Consider the following 23,167-nt stretch of genomic DNA (forward strand, 5'->3'; position numbering starts at 1 on the left):
CAGTTAATTACATAGTGATTTCCTCATCACTTCAATTTAAACATATTACACCATTTGAATTTATGCTGCACCATTTTGCATTGCTTATGAGGCTCTGCCAGTGTGCCACTAAGTCTGCCCCCATCACAAAAGTGTTGGCTATGGGTCAGGGTCAGGGACTTTCAATGTATCTTAACGTGTTTGGCTTTTACTCTGTTTTGCTGCAGGTTTTATACTTTTGTTCCCACTCCAGGCCTTTGGAATAGGTTAGGCTTTAAATCAAGATAAATGATAATGCAAACAAAATATTAGCACACCGAGAATTCGTATCTTGTGTAATTTACAGACGGGAACAGTTTGGAAGGATGTCAAAACAGGAGATTAAATACTGACTCTATCAATTTGATGAGCTCAGCTTGATGAGCAAAACATGGTAGGCTGAACTTTCTCCCTCAATGATTTTATATCACAAACTGAAAAGGGGCTTCAGACAAGACAATAAGTAGGCCATCTAGGGCCAGTCAAGGGCAAATTTTTCAGCAGGTTTAAATATACTATCACTGCCATGGGTGTTGAAACTCATGAAATATTGCATCCCTGGAGAAGCTAAAAATCAACAGTACTTGAATCATCCAAATTCTCACTAGGCAACTGAGTAGTCCAGGGGGATTCAAAGAGCACATGGCCAAACATAAACCACAGGCAAATCCTTCCAGTCGCTTTGGTTTGAAGGTACAGTTGTGGCCCTGAAAAATCTGGGGGTGGGGAAAGTTAACTAACCTTCATAAGAAGACAGAAAATACTACTTGGGTGAAACCTATAGAGATAATAAAACCACATGCTAACTGCTTTTTTGGAGTTTCACTATCACTGGGTCAAGGACTTGGTTCATGTTGTATTGTATATAGCCTAGTGCTATCCAAGGTCCTTTAACTGAAGGCATCCAGGGATTGGAATTGAGACCTTCTGCATGCAAGTATTTGTGCTCCTACTGAACTATGGCCTCCATAGATGTCCAAGTTGTCCTACCATCATCTTGTGATTTCAGGGCTAATCTACAAGGTCCAGACTTACGTGCTACAAACACATTTATTGAATGATAGCATTAACTTGATGCCATAGAATTCTGACTGTTACACTTAACGGAATGAAGAGATGTAGAATAAGCAAAAAAATGTTAAGGGGGAGGAAGCAAGGTTGCCTGCGAAAAATGGAGAGGAAAACTGAAGCAGAAAATGGGGGGAGAGAAAGGAGACTCAGCTGACCACAGATGCCTAGCACATGTCTACCATGTTACTGTGTACAGACATCTCCCCATAAAACTTAAGCGTTCCAACAATTACACACACACACACACACACACACACACACACAATATCTGGTGAAATTTCAGGTACCCCACACCTGTTTAATCCTAGCCATTGACTGCCAACCCAAAGAAGAAACATTTACAGCTCCTATATGCAGGCGCAGACTTTGACAAATAGAAGACAGGAGCATAAACTCAAGCCTATGAGCTCCACAAATGGTGGAGCAGCTACCAAGAAGCCTTTTTATGTACATTTGGTGTTCAACGTGATGCATGGATGGTACAATCAATTAAACAGGCACCAGCAGTTTAAAGAGAAGGTGGTCTCTTAGGTATTTATAGTCCAAACAAATTCTGAATTCTGAATATCAACAAGAGCAGCACTGCTGAATCAGGCCAAAGGCTTACCTAGTCCAGCATCCTGTTCTCACAGTGGCCAGATTCCTATGGGAAGCTCACAAGCAAGACCCAAGTGCCAACAGCATTCTCCCCATTGTGGAAGAAACATATCTATAGCATACAATGTGAAGCAACATTTTAAAAACAAACACACTACATTAGTCCAAAAGAGACAAAACAAAAACCCCAGTAAATTGAAACCGGCAACTCCTATCCATATTATTACAGCAGCTCTATTTGTATACGGTCCTTTACAAAAGAGTTGGTGAAAAGACACCACAGATCTACCAAGGCTTGATGAGGGTTTTGATAAGAGTAACAAAATCTAAAGAAAGTAAAATACATTGGGGTGGGGGAGCTAAATGGGAGGAGAAAAAGAAGTTATTTTAAAATGGATGACTTACCAGTGAATCACCCAAAGAAAGAACCAAACTCCATGGGAGACATTCAGCTGAGCAGAAAATCAATGTGTTGAGTTAAACCACAAGATTTAGATTGAAAAAGGAATGTGATAAAGGAGAAATGAAAGAATCATTGTAAGTCCTAAAGACAACAACAAGGAGGACAAATGTTGATGCCTCCGGCACCGAATCAGAGACTAGTGTGCACAGATATATAAAAAAAAAATCTCGACAAATCGGTACATGAAACTATTAAAACCACATATAGAATTTGGGGGGTTGCTTGGGCTAGGCCCAAGGCACAAATGCTCTCAGCATTGGGTCAGTCAGACACTATCTGGCAGCCTAGGCTTACTCCGTGGTGTGGTCTACTGATGGAGGGGTGCTCTCCCCAAGAAGGCTTGCTGGGCACCCATCTTCATGTCATTTTGGCACCAGGTGAGGCCCTATTTAGAAATTTATTAGGCTTTTTAGTTCCCTGCTTGTTCCTTTATATTTGTTTTATTTCTGCCAGCTGCTTTCATGCAGCTCTTTTTATATAGTACCATGTTTATTAGTGAAGTCTAGAAGTGGGACGTTTGTACACTGTTTTCTCAGAAAAGGTCAAAAGAAGGAACTGTTGACAATACTCATAACAGGCATATTTAAATCAGTGGACTTAAGATACAATGTATGGACTGAGCAGCATGCATGATATGACAATATTTTTTTATAAACTGAAGTGCATTCATAAATAATCTATTTTACAAGTCTGCCGAGGGGGGCGGGGAGGACCCATAACTGCCACTATGAGCTCACTGGAGGAAGGGTGGAATAAAAAATGCAGTAAACAAACATACTTATGCAAACATGGTTTTCTGAGAACATTAAAAAGCAATTAAAGAAGCCAGTTTCAATTTGCAAAACTAAGGGCAGTCAGCTCATTAAACTATGGAAATAGTTAACTATTAGTTCAATTTAACAGCTCCGCTTTAAACCAATCAAACAATTACAACAAACAATTACAGCGATTAAAACAAACAAGCATATACAATATCTCAGCAGAGGGACAAAACACCCAAGGAGTTTTGTGGCACCTTAAAAACTAACAAGTGTGTCACGGACGGGTTCAGATGCTGTGGGCAAGAACCTATAAAAAGTAGAGTCAAGAATATGAAAGTTCAATGCACAACATAGGGGTTAGCCTTCCTCAAGGACAGAGCCGAAGGGTCTAGTATTGATAGAGTGGTGGTTGTCAGGGCATTTAATAAACACAGTAGCTTCTCACAATTAACTAAGCCATTGCCTGCAAAATCAGCTTAAAACTTGTTACTGAGAGCAAGAGAACAATGCCACCAACAGTAAAATCCAGGGAGACTACCAACAACTGTCCAATTCAAAAACCCAGTTTTCAAATCTGCAGCTAAGGAAACAACCCATCAGTCTACTCATTAAAGTATTAATTTACTCCAACTGATCATTAGACAGAACATGGATATTATGATTTATTTATACATTATTAGGAATCTACTTTACATAATGGGTGAAGGGTTGTTGGCTTTTGCACTTTCTTTCTTTAGCTTTCTTATCACTCTGAAGAGAGGTCAAGAATAGAAAGAGAAAGTTATAAAACGTGGTCAGAGCAGGGTCTAACAATTCCACTTCACATTAACCTCCTTGCAGACACATTTCGGTGTCAGGTACCTGTGGCACGATAGGGATAATTTAAGCCAATGTTCATTCAATTTATGATTTATTTCTTTTTAATGAAAAAAATACTTGTCACAAATGAGCAGCTAAGTGGTTGTTTATAGGCCTGGTCTTGTGTGTGTGAGCAGCTACCAGTTAACAGGTAAGAAACGAACGTCTAATGATTTGCTGTGCAACGTCCAAAGCACAGCCACACAGCCCTATCTAAAAGGGTGCGATGATAGCCATGGATACAATGACAACCTCTATAAATTTACATACTGGGTTAGTTTACAGCTGGTAGCTGAATCCTACTTTAGTGATTGAATCAGCCTTGTTCTGCCTGTGCCCTCAATTTCCTAACCTAGACAACCCATAGTTTGCCATAACATTAAAACCAGCAAACTATGGCTTGAGCTTGCTCTCCAAATGAGAAGTGGAATCCCACTTCCAATTGTGACGTTGGACCGCAAGCACAACCCACACTTTGCTGCGATGCTGTTTTGCCATGATGTCCAAACCAACATACAGAATATGCTCACATGCTGATAACTGGTTTTCTGTCTCTTTTACATATACAGATGGAGCAATCATCACAGGATAAAACAAAGTACGAAACCCAGTTTGTGACACCAGTGTCGGGTACCTCCTCAAAGGGGGGCGGGAAGAAGGAATGTGCATTTTCCACAAGAGGAGTCACACCATTTTTAAGCTGAAACACCAGAGAAACTGTGGTGCAGACATATCCTCAACTTTTGAACCAGAGATATCATGGACTTTTGTTTGAACCCACATAAGTAACGATTTTCAATCATTCAAACGAAAACCAAACAAATATGTGAGTTTAAGCTGGTGTCGTGCTGAAATCAGCGATCAAATTTCTAGAAATTTTTCCTCCTCTTCGGAAGAGGCTTTGATTTTTATGCCTATTTCTCATGGTGGATGTAAGGCTGAGCTTCTCTTGCTCTTGAGAGATGGCAGAAGACTTCCAGCAGATGTTTCTCCAGCCTTCCCAATTGCCCGTAATTCCTGATCTTAAAAAGCCCCAGCGGGAGAAGTTGCCCTGCAACGTCTTCCTCTCAACCTTTATTTGGGGGAGACGAGACCTTTTTAAGGGAAGCACAAATCAGTTGGAGAAGTACAGGCCACTGCAGAGATGCTTTGCAGAATGAAAGAAAAGTCATTTACAAAAAGACCCCCTGGCCACCTTGAAAATAAGCTATACAGAACAAAAGCTACACCCCACCCCTGAGAATGTCTCCAAAATTTTCTTTCCCCCAGCATAATGTTAAATTTCTCTTCTTGTAAACCCATGGAGAATATTCAAAAGTGGGGGGGGGGGACGACACACACACACCGCAAGACAAATATTTGGCACAGCACGAGTTCAAACGGCACAAAGGGGGTTAAACTGGCTATACTACAGCACCCCAATAAATTGAGCCCTTGAGAGCTAAATTATGTAATTCCCCTACACCTCTTCCTAACCATCTCAGTTCTGAATCCTCTGTCTTTTTTTCTTTTTCTAAAGGCATGTTTGGCGATGAAGCCATTCATAACTGCCTATCCACAGACAGTTTGTGGTGGTGTAATTGACAGTGAGCCCACTGCAAAAAAATAATAAAAATGAAAATGCTGTTTTAATAACCTTATCCTAAAACACATTTTGTTGTATGCCTCAAAGGGTTTCAATAAAAAAAAACCCCAACCTGCAGAGACATATTTTCTTGGCTTAAACACCAATCCAGAGGATATAAATGTAGTCCAGCTATAATGACATATTTATAGGCCTATAAAGCTTACACTACAGCTTTCATACTTCACTTAAAGGAACTCTGTAAGAAGCAGTGTTATATAAAATAATTTGATTTTCCCCTTTTGCAGACGGTAGACCAAGCAATGAAGATACATATGTGTATTTTTCAAAAAATCAACTTCCCCATCTTTAATAGACACATTTGCACTGCATAGTTGCGAAAAAATCTGGAAAATGAATAACCCATCAGTCAGCTATTTTCTTCTGCTTTACCAAATATGGATATGCAAGTTCATTTGCTTTTTTTTAAAAAAAACCTTTCAATGATTTTGAAGACAAAAACAAAGCAAAACAAAAACCCACACAACTAAAGGCCCTACAAGTGAGTGATTTAATCAGACCAATTCTTCTGGAAAAACAGGTTCCCATGCTCATTATGAATAATACATTCCACAACCAAATCTATTTTTATCTGCACAGTATTGTTGCTTTTCTGTTATTTTGATAAACAAATGAAAGAAATAGCCTTATTTATGCACACCAATCCACAACGCCCTTACTACAAAGTTGCGCCTTGGGCTTGGATGAGATTTCTCTGAAGTAAAGGAACAGAGGGGGACAGGGGCTAGGCCAGACCTTTTACCTCACGGGTAGCCAATGTGCTGTCCTCCTGATAAAACTCACATTATGCCTGATCATTGGCCACACTGGCTAAGGCTGGATAGAAGTCGTAGTCCAAACCAAACGACACAGAGAGCACAGCAGCCATTTTGGGGGCCACAATCTCGCGCGGGTCACCGCCCCACAAGATGGCATCCTGGTTTTCCACCTCAAAATGTTAAATGGTATGCAGTATTGGGGGGAAGAGGAAGACACACCACATTGGCTATCCCTGCTTTAGTTTATTTTCGTGTTAAATAAAGAGGAGCTAGCCCAAGTTGCTGCCTCCAGCTTGTCTCCCAATAACCCACAACAACAGGACCCGGTGTCTTTCATTGCCCTGTTCCCTGACGCCTTGCCTTTATCTCCTGATTCCCACCCCTTGTTTCTTTAAGCCTCCAGCACTAGCGGAACAAATTTATTCCTCAATAATGCAGGTGATGCCGCAACTATTAATTAGAATGGAGCGCAAGGGGCAGGGGGCGCCACTAAAGCTCGAGACCCCAAGGTCCACCACTGCATGCAACATCTATCATGCTTCTGAAGGAAATTTATACTCAGATGAATGTATACCGATTGCATAAAGGTAAAGGTAAAGGTACCCCTGCCCGCACGGGCCAGTCGTGACCGACTCTAGGGTTGCACGCTCATCTCGCTAAAGAGGCCGGGAGCCGGCACCGTCCGAAGACACTTCCGGGTCACGTGGCCAGCGTGACGAAGCTGCAACTGGCGAGCCAGCACCAGTGCCGCACACGGAAACGCCGTTTACCTTCCCGCTATAAAGCGCTACCTATTTATCTACTCGCACTTAGGGGTGCTTTCGAACTGCTAGGTGGGCAGGAGCTGGGATCGAACAACAGGAGCTCACCCCACCGCGGGGATTCGAACCACCGGCCATGCGATCGGCAAGTCCTAGGCACTGAGGTTTTACCCACAGCGCCACCGATTGCATAGCAGCCACACAATTCTCAGACTGTTGGAGGTGGCATCAGTTTGTGTGAAGTCTCGACAAACGTCAAGACTCGCTGCAGCTACGGAGCCGTGATTCTATACGCATTTACGGTGCAATGACTACCCTAAAGTAAACCCCATGGAACTCAGTGGGCTTACTCTCAGCTCAATGTGTATAGGACGGCCGCCATATTTGGAAGCACCTACCCACAAGGGCTTAGAACCTGCTTCTAAGTAAGCATGCCAGAACACACAGTACTGCTTCCCAGATTTAACAGATGCAGTTGGGAGCTCTCAATCCCAACTACCGGGCACGATCCAGAAAAAGATAAACACCCTTAAGGCTAATTAAAATAGGACATAATGGCACAGTTAACATGTGCTAATACCAGAAGGGCTTAAGGTGCACCCAGCCCAGGGCTATGTGCATTTTATTAACATTAAATTTCCTGGCAGCAAAGATTCTGTACCAAGAACATCTGGATTCTGCGCCCTCTATGAATTACGCGAATTTGGCTAAATTACATTATTTTGCATAATTTATTATGGCTTTTTGCTAGTCATAGGGGAGCATAAGGAGCTATGAAAAATGCTAAAACTCTGCTGTCAGTCGTTCAAAATATTATTGTCACCCCTCTTGTTAAGATTTGAGCAAGCACTGACTGCAAAGTTTAAAGGTATGTTCATAAGGACTAGAAACCTTTAAAAAAGAAAAGAATGATGATGTTCTCAATAAACTGAATTCTGCACCCAATACCACCACATTCCATGCTTTCTCCATCCTCCTGCAGACTCACAACAGAAACACAGTGATGGCATAACAGCCATGTATCTGGGAGCAGTAGGTAGCAGCATATGTGCTGATTTCATGTGCAAAAAGATGTGTAAAATGGCAGAAGGGATGCAACATTCATTCTCTCAAAGGGAAAACACTATCTATTTGAATTTCAAAAGCCACGAAGAGTAAGATTTATCCTGAAATGGGAAAAGTCTAATAGAATTTAATTGGGATGAAAAAGTAAGTTCCAACAGAGGGCTGAAAGGGACCAAAATTACTTTCCATTTCTTGCCCGTCTTCTGATTACCCCGTGAACTGTTTGATTTACTCTCACATCCTCAGTTTACTGGTCTAAATGTATTTTTTAAAAAATCACACCAGACTTCATCTTAGGGATGGGCCAATCTATTTCTAGCCTATGTCACTTTAGCAAATATTCATTCACAAACCTGCTCAATAAATGGCATTTTTAAAATAATAATAATAATTGCACAGACCTTCACATTGAAATGAGAATTCAAACACATCTTTCTGAATGCGTCTTGCAAAATAAACATTTCTAAATGTATTTTATATAAAATATATGCATTTTAAACACAAGCTGATGCATTTTTCTCTTTTTGAGCCGAGAACTGCATCACAAAGAATGAAATCCAAGGGGTGACTATGTTCTAATCTGCACATTAGAACAAGAGATGAAAATCACGTCGGTTTGCAATGGGATTTCCAAAGAACGGCCTCCTCAAATGCCCTTGATGCAACAGTGCATGTACAGATTCTAAGCGGGGCACACTGGTAGCCTAATAGCAAATTGCAAGACCCTGCACAGACTGTCCCTAGTCTAAATACCACTAAAGAAATGTATACTTTATATAGATACAGTATATATAGATATATAACTTCCCGTCAACAACGCTACATCTATTTATACCCAGTAACAACTTAACCTTGTATTCAATACACGCCGAAGGCAATTGTCTCACCGGGATGGCAAGGCATGCGTTTTCACTTTTAATTTCTTATCTCCTATTTATGGCTTACCCTTGGAGCTATTTAAACATCACCTTTTCAAAAACAAAAACAACTGGGCAGGTACAGCTTCTTGCAACTCAACTGTGGAATCAATACACTTCCCCTTCTGTAATGTGCAGGACAGGGGAGGGGGTGATAAAATCTATGATGTGCATCCAAAGAACTGCACAAGTAGGTCAAGACACTGTGTTGGTGTGTTCTGGGTATCCCAGCACTCCGAAGGGGGCTTCTGTTGTAGAAATGGCAGGCATCAACGATACAGCTGAAACTGCTGGAACTGAGGGGGCTTTCAGCAACAACGGGTTCATTAGGGATGGTGTACGACATAGAATAACTTTTTATTATGTCTCGTGTTAATCAGTGGGAAGGAACCCGGGCCACAAAAAAAACCTTGGTTCAGCTTTTTCTACAGATTCTTTTTGCCATGTTGGATCCCAGAGCAAAAGAGAAACAGATAGTTCTACGGGACCCATCATTCCTTGAAGTCAAAGTGTGTGACCGTCAAGTTACATGGTATCTAGGACCGGCCCTAATATTAGGCAGAGCAAGGTGGCCACCTCAGGTGGCTGGAACATGTGGGGCGGGCAACAGTGACATCCTCCTGATCCCCCAAAGCAATCTGGCCATTCCTGTGCCTTAGAGCAGTGTTTCCCAACCTTGGGCCTCCAGCTGTTTTTGAACTACAATTCCCATAATCCCTGACCACTGGTCTTGCTAGCTAGAGATGATGGGAGTTGTAGTCCAAAAACAGCTGGAGGCCCAAGGTTGGGAAACACTGCCTTAGAGGACAGAGCTGCATGTGTCCTGCAACCTGTTTCCCTTGAGGGTGGTGAAGGATGCCGTCCTGTCACCAGTGTTGAAGTAGTCATTAACTTCAGTCTAGTCAAGTTCTGTGCATGGAATGGGACGCCTCGGGTGGTAAGACGTCTTACACCGGCTCTGACAAGATGACATCGAAGGAGCTACTTTAGGCATGCCTAGTAGGGTTATTTTAAAACTCCCCACCTCCCATCTTTGCCCTGCTGACCCCTCGAGCAATATTACAACCTGATGTCAGAAGCTCCTTATATAGCAGCTTGATGTATAATACTGCGTGTGCAGAGGGGGATGAGCTTTATTTGAGGTACACAATCACAAAGAGACCTTGGGGTAGCGGAGATGGTTGCCAGATTCTTTAGATCCCAGTCACATGCCTCTTTATCCAACAGACAAGCGCAATGGAAAAGTTGTCCAGCCAAGAGTCACAGCACCCATCACATAGGAGGTGAACTGTGTACTTACCAAGGTCAGCCTTTTCCTTCAAAATGTCTCTAAAGTTGAGGCCGCTGTTGTGTGTGGTTTGCCTGAACCTGCCCAGCGCTTCCTTCTGGCCATTCTTTCCCAGTTCCGTAGGTCTAATGGCTTCACCCCGGAGTCCACGTTTCCATTTGGAGAAATCTGCCTGGGCCCATTTGGCCAAGTCTTCGAGCTTCACCGTGACCTTCTCTGAAGCAGCAACAACTTCATCCTGCAAGAGACAACCAAGAGAGGGTCACATTTGGCTCCGCAATACACGGCAAAGGTTATTGCTCTGGGTCTGTGACGTCTGCTCACAGCCGTTTCAATAAAGCTTTTGCCAGGTTCATTTTCACCACCACTGAAACAGAGCATCCTAACCAAGAGGAGATCGGTAAATTTGTGGGTGCGTGCTTTTGTGTGAAATAACTTTTCCTGTACCTCTTCCTCTTTCGCTTTCTCAGACACGTTCACGCACATCACCCACACAGTGCTCAGAAATAGCATTCACATACCGACAACAATTTCATAGGGTGGCCACCAGTTAAATACCAAAAAGAGGCAATGCACCACAACAAAGAAAGGGCAAAAAGAGAGTGCAGATTTTAAAAAAACCTACTTTCTACATAGAGGTGCAAATTTGGAAAAAACAGCTACCATTAGAAATGGATAGAAATACAATGCGTCTCACCACACTGGGGGAAAGTGACCAGGTGACCTGCTCAACAGATGTTCATTCTTGATGGGAAACCTCTGGCTCTCCCTTCCTGCAATTATTCTATCTGCAAACCAGACTTGGACCAGATAGCTCTTGGAGAAGATTCCTTCAAACAGAGGTCTGGCCTCCAAGGGTCCTTCTCATGTAGGAAAGTCCTCTGCAAAGTAGGGCACAAGGCCACTCTGCCAGAAGTGGCTCACTGGGTGGGGTGGAGCTGCTACTCTAGTTTCCTGTTAGGTGGGTCCCTGTTGCTCACCAGGATGGAGGGAGCAAAGGAGGTGGTGGGGAGGTTGACATCTGCTTGTGCCCGCTACACAACACACAAGCTAAAAGTTGATAAACACCATTTCTGTCTACTGCTTCCACCCAACACCACACAAACTCATCTGTCCCTAGGTTAATATGCTGACACTTTTGCTTTAAAGTTTTGAGTGGTTGGAATGCTCATAAACATTCTGTGACATCTTGGCAGCTGAGCCCATGGCTACAAAGGTCTTAATTCAATATATTGAAGCAAGAGCTCTTACAGCCAATTGCTACAGAGATTTTTTCAAAGATTGCAGCATTTTACTTTGGTTATTTCTTCCTTTGCCAAGCTGATTTGATCGGGGAGGGAGTAAATTGGCAAAAGCACTATTCCACAAATCTGTGTGTTTTCTGCTTTAATCTGATCCCACATTCAAATACGTCTATAGTAAATGCCTTAAAAGATTAAGATGGCTTTTCATCATCAATAGATATAGCAACATCACATCTGTGGATATTTTCATTTTTAGTGGATCTGTTATTTAAGCCAACTTTTTACATGATAAAAAAATATATATACTGTACAGTGGTACCTCTAGTTATGAACTTAATTCATTCCGGAGGTCCATTCTTAATCTGAAACTATTCTTAACTAGAGGTGTGCTTTCGCTAATGAGGCTTCTTGCTGCTGCTGCGCCACCGGCACACAATTTCCATTCTCATCCTGGGGCAAAGTTCTCAGCTCAAGGTATCTCTTCCAGGTTAGCGGAGTTTGTAACCTGAAGCGTTTGAAACCTGAGGTATTTGTAACTCGAGGTACCACTGTATATCCATGAATATCAGGCAGAGCTGGCCCAATCATGAGGCTGCTTCAGGTGCCAGAAGTCCCCCAGACAGCATGCCCATAGGTGCCCCACCAACTCCTTCTTCGCCTCTGCCATTGGTGGAGAAGCATTGCTGCCATCGGTGCCAATTTTAGGAAGGATGGCGAGATCTTGCAGAGCACTCAAGATTTCACATGGTTTTGGGTGAAATCTCACCCCAAATCGGTGTGCCCTTGCTCAAATTTGGCACCGGTGGTGGTGCTGCTTCTCTGTCAGCAGCAGATGGGGCAGGGCATGGGGCAGTGACAGTGACTAAAGTGGGTATATGGTGGCAGGAGCAGCAGGGCCAAACAGCACTTCCTGATTCACCTCAAGCGGCAAAATAGGATGTGCCTCCCCTGATATGTAGAAAGAAATTCAAAATCAGGAGATATATACATATATTCTGGGAACTGCCTTAAGTGCACTTTTTGAAAATGCAATTAACCTGCAAAGGTTAAAAAAAAATATCATAGCCAGATGACTAATGGTTCTAGCTAGTCCTCACATAAATGATCTTAAGTAAATATGGGATTCCTGGAACTCTGACTCACTAGAAAATTCCTCTGTTTATGGTACAGTTTCCCTGGCTTATATACAAATATTGAATTTAAGTCTTATCCTAAAAATTAAATGAAACTATGATGTAATCCCAAAAGAAATACTACAGAAATTCTACAAGTTTCCTACCAAAAGAAACTGGCACATTCTCAGGTTTCCTGCACATGTTTTCAAGATCAGAAACTAACAATACTCCCCCTGCCCACATCCCTCCTGCCTTTAAACATATATTTTATAGAAAAGCTGCTTAAATTTAGTTGAGCCTGCAGAGAATACACATGAAATAAGTACCTCTCTCTCTTTTAAAAATTATCATAACAGATCGTGTTACAACATAGAAAACATGAAATAAGCGCTTTGAGCTGTAACCTTCCAGGAAAAATACCAGCTCGTTTCACCCATGATGAATAAGCAAAACTGTGTTTTACAGAACTCACAAAGGTAGTAAAGGAGCAAAATGCTATAGCAGCAAAACCAACATTCCATGATTTAAGTCGGACACTTGAAACAATCAGGATGCAGCAACTCAGGGAGTGCTGAGGAGTCAGTGATTTTAATGGAGTAACTCTAGAATAAATTAACTGGGGATTTGTAGCTTCAAATCAACCTGCCTTGCATTCATTACTGAACTAATGCACATGAAGTGCTTTGAACTCCCAAACAGGCAGAATAATGGAAAATATTATTATTATTATTATTATTATTATTATTATTATTATTATTATTACATCCTATGTGTTTTGTTGCAACTTCAAAATATCCACCTCATGTTTTTATCTTCCCCTTTCCCCCAGGAACTCTTCTGGTAGCAGCCATGGGGTTTATCCCCATATTATCCTCACTACAATCTTGTAAAGTAGGTTCATGATCATTACAGTCCATTCCATTCAGGGCAAATGGGGCATTGCCCCACCAGCATCTGTCTGCCTTCTTACTTACAACCAGTCAGGGAGTGGCTGTCATAGCTCCTGGCCTTACCTGCTGCTTGGACTCTCTGTCTACTCCCTACCAGTTGCAAAGGGGACCAGCCAACACTATTCACAGCTAAAATATGGGACTGGCCCAATGATAAACAATATGGGTCATCACTGAATGGGGATTTGACTCTGGGCCTCTGTGGCCCAACTCAAAAACGTTCTGTCCACCACCCCTAAGATGGACTACATGGGGCACTCCAGATATGGCTTAATTCCACTCCCATCAGCCCCAGCCAGCATGGTCAGGGATGATACAAGCTGTACTTCAGTAATATCTGGAGGGTACCATGTTAAGCACCCTGCCTCACATCATACCCTCCAACGTCCTATTCCATCTGACTGGGTTGTCACTTTGAACGCCATACTGGGGCAGCTTCCAACATATATAAAAACATAACATTGAACATTTAAAAACTTCCCTATACAGGGCTGCCTTCAGATGTCTTCTAAAGCTTGTACAGTTACTTATCTCCTTGGGTCGGGGGCTGCATACCTCCAACATTTCTCTGATGAAAATAGGGACATCCCAAGGAAAAGCGGGACATTCCAGGATCAAATCAGAAACCAGGACAGCTTTTGTAAATCTGGGACTGTTCTTGGGAAGTAGGGACACTTGGAGGGTCTGTTACACTATACTGTATAATGCTTTGTATACAGCAGATAATAATAATAATTTATTATTTATACCCCGCCCATCTGGCTGGGTTTCCCCAGCCACTCTGGGCGGCTTCCAACAGAACACTAAAATACAATAACCTATTAAACATTAAAAGCTTCCCTAAACAGCAGCAGCCGACAGTGGGGTAGGGTAGAAGCACTCAGGTGACCTTCCAGCAGGTGAGTCACCACTACCAACCATGAGGGGCAGGATGGTGGTGAGATTGGCACGGTGCAAAGGTAACGGCCAATCCAGTCCAGCGCTCCTGCCAATGTGTTTGCGCCATGCCAGCACCTTGCCTCTCCCCCGCCAGGCAAGTGCCCCTGCCCCACCACACCATCTGCCACACGCATGGCTCACTCATGCATGTGCAAACCCTGGAGTGCAAGCTCCCTGAGTCAGCCCCATTGGAAAACAATGCTTTCGAGGCTGCAAACGTTCTACCTCCAGTGTCCTATCTCTGGTGGCCCATCCAGCCATGCAAATCATCACCTGATGTTACATCAGCAAGTGATGAAGATACATGACTGTGAATCAGCCCTCAGACAAGGCAAAAAGGAGACACGGTTGTTATTACAAAAGGATAAAGGCATGAACTGGCTCCCATCTGTTTTAACACATGCATTCCTCTGGTAATAAGATATTGCTTAACGGACAACCAAATGAAGAAAACATGGGGGAGGGCTATTATGAGAGGTTACCCCCAGTACTTTTGCTTTTGGGGAGGGAAAGCTGCTTAAAACACACACACACAAAAAAAACCATTCCCCCATTTTGTGAATCAAAATGTTTGAACAAGGAGTCATCTCCTGCTAGATATCGATCAAATATTTGGTCAAAAATAAAAGGCAAGATTGAGGGCTTAGGATACAGTAGAGGTACATTTTCTATGATCTTTGACTAAACCGTGGAAACAGTGCCTTAACTTTCTGTCTGTATTAAATGTCGGTAATCTTGTCAACACTGCACAGTATGTTGCAATGGGTACCTAGAGAGTTGGCAGAGCATAGTATCTAAAAGCACAATGTGTGAGCTGGCATTTCCATTCCTTGATAATATCTCACCTCAGCCACTGACTTGCTAAGCAGCCTCAGTCCAGCCACTATGATCTCAGACTCAACTCCCTTCTGTCTAACATTATGAGGATAACAATACTGCCCCTACTTCAAATGGGTGTTGTAAGAATTATACAAGATCAGGTTGGGGAGCCTGTGACCCCCACACCTCAGATGTTGCTGGACTACAATTCCCATCATCTCTGACCTGTGGCCACCCTGGTTGGGGCTGGTGGGGAGTGTTTAAGTCCAACAACATCATCATTATTATTATTATTATAGTATTGTTGTTATTTATATACCGCCATTCATCCGAAGATCCCAGGGCAGTTCAAAATATAGGTTCCCGGCTCTTGCTTTAGATAGTGTGTGTAAAGGGCTTTTACCACTTTTTAAAAAAGCACTAAAAATGCTAATTATTAACTAACTTGTTTGTGGTAATTAGAATCAACATCTTGTTCTCTCTTCTTTGTCACAGTTCTCATAAATTACTGCTATAAATTACCATTATTTGATCAATATTTAACCAAGTCAATTGATCAAACATTGTCTGAAAAGATAGCCAGTGCTACCTACAGTCCCTGCCCACCCCAGAAAGAACCATCATCTGTTGCATACATTAATGTCTTATATGTTCTCATTCTATAATGTATGAAGCAAACTTAATGGGCCAAGGTGCCGCAAACACACACACACACACACACACACACACACACACACACACACATATATGCACACACAGCATTTTAAGGACCCTCTGCGTAAGATCGTCTGTCTGTGCACAATTAAGCATCAGCTTTTTGAAAACGCTCAGCAATGCACAGGTTATGATAAGCAGCTATTTTTCATAAAACCCAGAGATCCAGATCAAACGTGGCCTTGGTTAAAGTGCTCTTTTCCAAAGTAGCTGTTATGACCAAATTATTATTGCTTCCATTACCAGTTTGTTCACATCCTTTCCAAGAATTGCTATGACTAACTTTTGGTTGGCATTCAAAGCAAGCAAAGCAAACAATTTAATAACCAAAAGACAAGTACAATCATTACTACATCATCAATGAATAATCCTGTTATTGAGAATACAACCTTTATACTCATAGACTCTGAGACACACAAAGTACACACAGAGACTATAAACTCTGTACTGCCATGAAAATAACTATTTCCCTTCTCCTACCAGCTCAACACACACTCCCTGCCAAATTTATTTCGTAATACATTCATGGTTTAGTTGAGAAATCTAATAAAAAGTGGAACCTTGAAATATCAGAAGCTACATAAAAGTACAGAGCCATTCGCACCACACATTTAAAGCAATACTAGTACAGTGGTAGCTCGGGTTAAGAACTTAATTAGTTCTGGAGGTCTGTTCTTAACCTGAAACTGTTCTTAACCTGAAGCACCACTTTAGCTAATGGGGCCTCCTGCTGCTGCTGTGCCGCCGCTGCACAATTTCTGTTCTCATCCTGAAGCAAAGTTCTTAACCTGAGGTAATATTTCTGGGTTAGCGGAGTCTGTAACCTGAAGCGTATGTAACCTGAAGCGTATGTAACCTGAAGCGTATGTAACCTGAGGAACCACTGTACCTCACTTCAACAGGCACTGCTTCCCCCAAAGAATCCTGGGAACTGTAGTTTGTCATGGGTGCTAGGAGTTGCTAAAAGGTAAAGGACTCCTGACAGTTAAGTGCAGTCGCAGACAACTCTGGGGTTGTGGCGCTCATCTCACTTTACAGGCTGAGGGAGCCGGCATTTTGTCCACCAACAGTTTTTCCGGGTCATGTGGCCAGCATGGCTAAGCCGCTTCTGGGCAAACCAGAGCAGCGCACAGAAACGCCGTTTACCTTCCCACCGGAGCGGTACCTATTTATCTACTTGCACTTTTGGTGTGCTTTCGAACTGCTAAGTTGGCAGGAGCAGGGACCGAGCAATGGGAGCTCACCCCGTTGCGGAGATTCGAACTGCCAACCTTCTGATCGGCAAGCCCAAAAAACCACAACAGCATAAATTAATATGTCAAAATCTGCAACCCATCTTCTGAATTAAAATATAGATAGATTTGCCATTCTCAAACTCATTTTATGATAAATTATTTTATATAAATCTTTGGGAGGCTTTGCCCAAGTGAAAAAAAAGATTGCAACATTTGTCTCTGTGTGCTAATCTATCTGAATCTAGAAGTCCCTGTTGCAACACAGTGCAACAATGAGGTCTGCTGAAATGTAACTTGTCAAATGGGCTCATCAATCAATAAGTGAAGGTTGACTTTGTTAGAAGTATGGTAGTGCATTTTTATTTGCCAGGAAGTTAATTTTAGAATCCCCATCATTTTTATTTATTTTTAAAGCATGATCTACACACTAGGAGTCATGAGACCAGTGTTCGCGTGTGTTTAGCTTTTTAGAAAGCTGTAGTTTTAAGCACAGTGGTAACAAAATCTAGGGTTTTCAAATTCACCTTCAAATTAATCCTTCTGGAATTTCACATTTCTTTTAATTATTAATCCAAAATCAAGGCCTACACCTCAGAATATGGCAAAGCAAACACTATGTATGAGTGTGGAATGTGTATGATTTGTGGTCAGCCACACTGCATCAGCATTCTGGTGTGATTTGTGCACATCCCCAGGGATTATACAGTGGGCTAGATCCAGCGCAGCCCTTCCATTCCATTCATGGAATGGCCCTTCCTGTCCACAGGCTTTGATCGAATGGAAGTTCACACTCACAGAAGGGCTGGGAGGCAATGCCTGCCTGTTTCCTCTTTCCCCACAACTTCCTGTGCCACCTCCCTCAGCATTCCAGAAGCAGACCCTCCAAGTGCCCTATTTTCCAGGGCCAGTCCCAGATTTACAGAAGCCATCCCAGTTTCTGATTTGATCCTGGAATGTCCTTAGGACATCCCTATTTTCATCGGAGAAATGTTGGAGAGTATGGAGTTATGCGATCCCTGAGCCAAGAAGATAAGTAACTATACAACCTTTAGAAGACATCTGAAGGCAGCCCTCTATAGGGAAGGTTTGGTTTTTTTTAAAAAAAGTTTAATGTTCTATTATGTTTTTATATATGCTGGAAGCCCTCCAGAGTGGCTGGGGCAAGCCAGACAGATGCGTGGGGTATAAATAACAAAACAAGAAACAACAACCATTATTATTGTTATTGAATAGGATGTTCCTGCTTTCATTGGAGCAATGTTGGAGGGTATGCAGAAAGTCACCCATCCTCTAAAGCAGTGGTTCCCAATTAGGGGCCTGGGGACCCTTGAGGGTTTGTGGAACACACCCAGGGGGTCTGCAGCCTCATCCCTTGCCTCCCCCCAACTAATTTTTTGTCATTTTTGCATAGTAATATTTTTATGGTCTGTTTTTTAGTTTACCAAAAATCCTTTGCTTATTACGGGCTACCTCACATCTTGTACAGAAAATTGGTTTGCAGAGGTAACTACCTTAGAGTTATCAAAATTTTCGAAGGTAGGGGGTCCTTGGCTTGGCTTTTGAAAAATAGGGGGAACCATTGCTCTAAAGTAAGTGGGAGGAACAAGCTTCCGTAAGGGAAACCTGATGAAAATTGCCAAGAGTGGGAACTTCTGCATAGAGTTCCTCTCGTGAACCTCATGTTCCAACCCATTATGTATGATTACTAGGTTTGCTCAGCCATGATGAGCCCTCACGGGAAGGTTGTGGGTAAACGGTGCATTCTCCACCTCACCTACAAAACATGGGAAGAGAGATGAGGACCAGGCCTTTCGAAGGCTTTGTAAGCATAAATCAAATCCTTCGGAGTGTGGGAATTAATTAAAATCTTTAAAATTAGCCATCTTGCTAGGATACAAAACCAGAAACATTTAGGATTGGCAGCAGCTAAAGCATTTCAGGTACTATAGTTATTACAAGCATCTTGTAGGCAAATAATTATTTTGTCTAATTGCCTATTTAGACTGAAGATTATGCTGCTAAAAAAATTGCTAATTATCTTCAGGTATGAGAAATACAGCATCCCTCTGGTACTATAATGTTCCAAGTTTTCTTCTTGTTCTAAATATGCTGTGAAAAGGCGAAACTACAATCAGGGCTGTAGGTATTCTCAGGGTCTGTGAGCTGTTCAGTCTCTAGTTATTTAAATGCCATTTAACATGCTGAGAATCTCAAGGTTCCTCCAGATGACCTGTTTATTGAGCATTCATGCTGATCCGCTTGCACAGAGCTTATTCAGGAGTTAGACTGCATCTGGTCTTTACTGACTATTTGTTTTGATTTGTTTGTGGGTCTGTTATGACAGTGAGCATTTGTCCTGCATGCATCCTGATTAGCTTGTGGGGTGTTTATACGTCTTCCTGTTGGGCATTTGCTCATCCCACACTTTTCATTGCATTTCTCCATCACTTTCCAAACTGCAAAAAGACTGGTTCTTTTTTTAAATATAGAATTTGTTGTGGCAAGGTGACACAGCCCTGTAATATACTTTGATTGTGCAAACCTAAAGTTCCAGTATGCGCTCAAATCCATCCCGCAAAATAGTGATAGTTTGGATATACTTTCAGCTTCTTTTCTGCCCCCTCCCCTCCCAATTTCTTTGGCAAAGCAGTTCTCTATCCCTCGTGACCCCAGGGGAAAGTGTGTGTGTGTGTGTGTGTGTGTGTGTGTGTGTGTGTGTGTAATCAGTATCTATATGCCTATGAAGAATGATGTTCTCTGGGTGGATTACAAACAACTTAAACAACAAAATAAAATAATCATTAAAGAAGAATAAATGCAGTTTACACATTCCAGTTACTGTCTGTAAAAGTAGTCACCCATGACCATTGCACATATCTCCTCCCACATTTCACACCTAATACCTTTGGCACTAAATGACAAGCAACTGCTATGGATTCCATGCCACTAAATAAAAAATATGATCTAGCAACTTACCAAAAGCTCCATCTGCACTAGCCATTTAAAGCAGTATCATATCTAAACAGTCAAGGCTTCCTCCCACAATGAATCCTGGGAACTGTAGTTTGTTAAGAGTGCTGAGTGTTGGTAAAAGCCTTCTATTCCTCTTGCCTGACTTGACATAGGGGAGATTGTGGATGGGTGAGAGAGGGAACTGGCCAGGAACCCAGGCAGATGATAGAGAGACCTCCAGTTCTGGGGCAGGATTGTCCAAGTCCAATGGTCCCTCGGGGTTATTGGAGCAGACCCTCCAAGTGTCCCTATTTTCCAGTCCCGGATTTACAAAAGCCATCCTGGCTTCTGATTTGATCCCGGAATGTCCCACTTTTTATTAGGGCGTCCTAAATGTTGGAGGGTATGGAATAGGATGTCCCTATTTTCATCAGAGAAATGTTGGAGGGTATGTTGGAGCCATGTGGAGATCTTCTGGAAGGTCCTGCTCACCTTGCTCCTCAACAGAGAAGACCTCAGGTTTGAGATCTGGGCAGGGCTGCACCCTGACCGAGAATCTGAGCTTTTAGAGATCAATATTTTTTAAAAAATGAACATTCCACTGCTGCTGCAATTACCAACAGCAACACAGCACAAATGGGACCACTGTGCAGTTTCAGGGAGTTTTGTTTAGAGTCTTGCAACCATACAGACCAACAACAAGGCCCCATCAGAGGCACGAACTTCCCACTTTTAACTTAATGGGGTGTTAACTTCAAAGCCTGTGTGTGACCATTTCAATGTCAGGCAATTAAGACTCCCTAAAATACAAACACTCAGCTTGAGTCATTAAAGGAAACATAAAGAGGCAGCTAAGCCCAATTTATTTTCGACTCCAATGGGTCCACACGGAGGTGAGAAAGCCTTGAATGTAACAAACAAAAAAGCGGGGGGGGGGGGGCGGACACGCAACAACCCTCAAACAAAAATTGCTAAAGGAAAGTGTACATATTTACTCACTGAACAGCTACTAATCTTCCCATTTGAAGTTAAAGGACTTTTCACTCTGTCACGAGCAAAATACAAATGACAGATCACTTGCATTCGCTTTAATGCACAAGACAAAACATGCCGCAGATATAAGAGTGGCCTCTTATTGTGGATTATTTGACAAGATAGGCATTAAACTGGCTATCAACATTGTACTCGTGTTGCATAATCACTTAAAGGCCGCAAGGAAGTACAAATCAACCCTTTTGCAGAACTTCACCTTAAACACCAACCATGTAATTTTGGGCATGGCGCCTCTTGACGTAGTATTATTTTTTTCCTTAACTCCGCTCACCTTGGGCTTGGCTTCAAAGCCTATGGAAATAAATGGAAAACATCCCCATACATTTCAGTCACCCCTGTTTTCCCGGGGAGAGTCCCAGTTCCTCACTTCCTTATATTCATCCCTTGAATATCACTGAGAGTGGTTTATAAGAGCATTTTGTCAATGTATTGGGACAAGACATACGCCACCTTGGCAGGTTTCAACATGCTGTCCCTGGGTCTTTCAAAGTGAAACTATTCAATGCACAAACAGGGGGAGACTTTGGTAACAGGGCTCCCTGGGGGAAGACAAATTTTGACGGCCCCCCTCCCTAAATATACCTTATTTTCACATAATTCCTTTTGGTGCAATTGCTTTTTATGGATCTTCTCAGTAGGTACCCATACAAATATAGGTATCATTAACATTATCATTATTTTTGCACTCCCTCAACTTGGTGCCCTGTGTGGGGGAACCGCCCACACTGCCCTAAATCTGCTGCTGGCACACAACATGTAAATGCACATGTGTGAATATATACAGGACAATTATATCTTTCGAGTAAATCCTGAAGACAAACAATCCTCTCTGCTTTAAATTCATGGGACTAGACCCAACTTGGAGCTAAGCTGATTCTTTGTAACTTGTCTGCCACAGACAAGTGGCATTGCTAGCCCACTGTTTCAGATAAAACACACATGTAAACATGCCTACCCAGATAGCAATACAGAATATTCCTGGAGCACTAATCCTTAGCGAGACAACTGCAGAGCTACAACCACACTAGAGAGTCATCATCTATGAAAACCTTACAGGGTATGCAGTCAGGAAGTCCACAGACTTTATGATGCTGACTGCCCTGACCTAAATGCGTGAGTTCATAGACAACCAAGGGTAAAGACACACAGCATGATGGAAGTCGTTTTTGACTCCCTTCCTGCACTATCTTCCACATGACTGGAAACATATTGAGGGGGAGAGCACAGCCATGCCCACTGGCCCTGTTTTTCATCCCACTCCCCACTGTTCATGCAGGTAATGGGACACAACTTTGAGCTTGAGGGGAGAGGCTCTCGCCCAGTTGCCAATGGGAGTTTTCATCCCAAGGCTCATAGGGGCCACTTATGGAGTTCTGTCTTTAACTGGTTCCAGATTAAGAGTAAATGCTGATCTGGGGTGCCTATTGGGCGGGGAGGGACAGAATGGTCATCCCCTTTTATTTTAGACCACATGTGAACACCTTTCTCTCTATTATGGGGTAACACCAACAAATGCTATTAAAATATTCTGGTTCTTTTGCAATTTAATCTTGATTATATCATGTACCATGCTTTGAAAGTTGCTTTTCATTTATTTCGCCCCCTTCCTTCCCATCAGCCCTAAAAAGGAATCCCTTATGCTTCTGTCTAAGCAGTCTTATATTTGCACTTGCAGAGGTTTGTAATTCGCTTATGACTTGATAGGGAGAAACACCCAATATGAGGAAAGGCAAGCATTTTGTTTCAAATATGTGTTGTAAAGGTAGACAGTTCTCATTAAGGGCTAGGAACCCTTTTTTACTCATCATGTCAGCTCCTTGCCTACAGGAGTGACTCAGGTCTCAGTTGGTTAATTAATGGTTTTACATTCCAGCACAAAATGATCCCAGATGGAAAACTTTGATTAGAATGCACAGAAATATTTATTCTGGTCAGATACATTTC

At 42.4% G+C, this 23,167-nt stretch overlaps 1 protein-coding gene across 2 annotated transcripts in view; it reads right to left on the bottom strand.

Moving 5' to 3' along the window:
- The window catches only part of ARID5B (AT-rich interaction domain 5B), a 181,550-nt gene that overhangs the window by 137,189 nt on the left and 21,194 nt on the right, over nt 1–23,167 (bottom strand). For both annotated transcript variants that reach the window (XM_028729361.2, XM_028729360.2), the window contains exon 3: nt 10,215–10,440. In XM_028729361.2, coding sequence (XP_028585194.2) covers nt 10,215–10,440 — 226 coding nt within the window. The remainder of the gene's footprint in view (nt 1–10,214; nt 10,441–23,167) is intronic.

Source organism: Podarcis muralis, chromosome 6 (genome assembly GCF_964188315.1).
Source record: "Podarcis muralis chromosome 6, rPodMur119.hap1.1, whole genome shotgun sequence".
Taxonomy (NCBI): Eukaryota; Metazoa; Chordata; class Lepidosauria; order Squamata; family Lacertidae; genus Podarcis; species Podarcis muralis.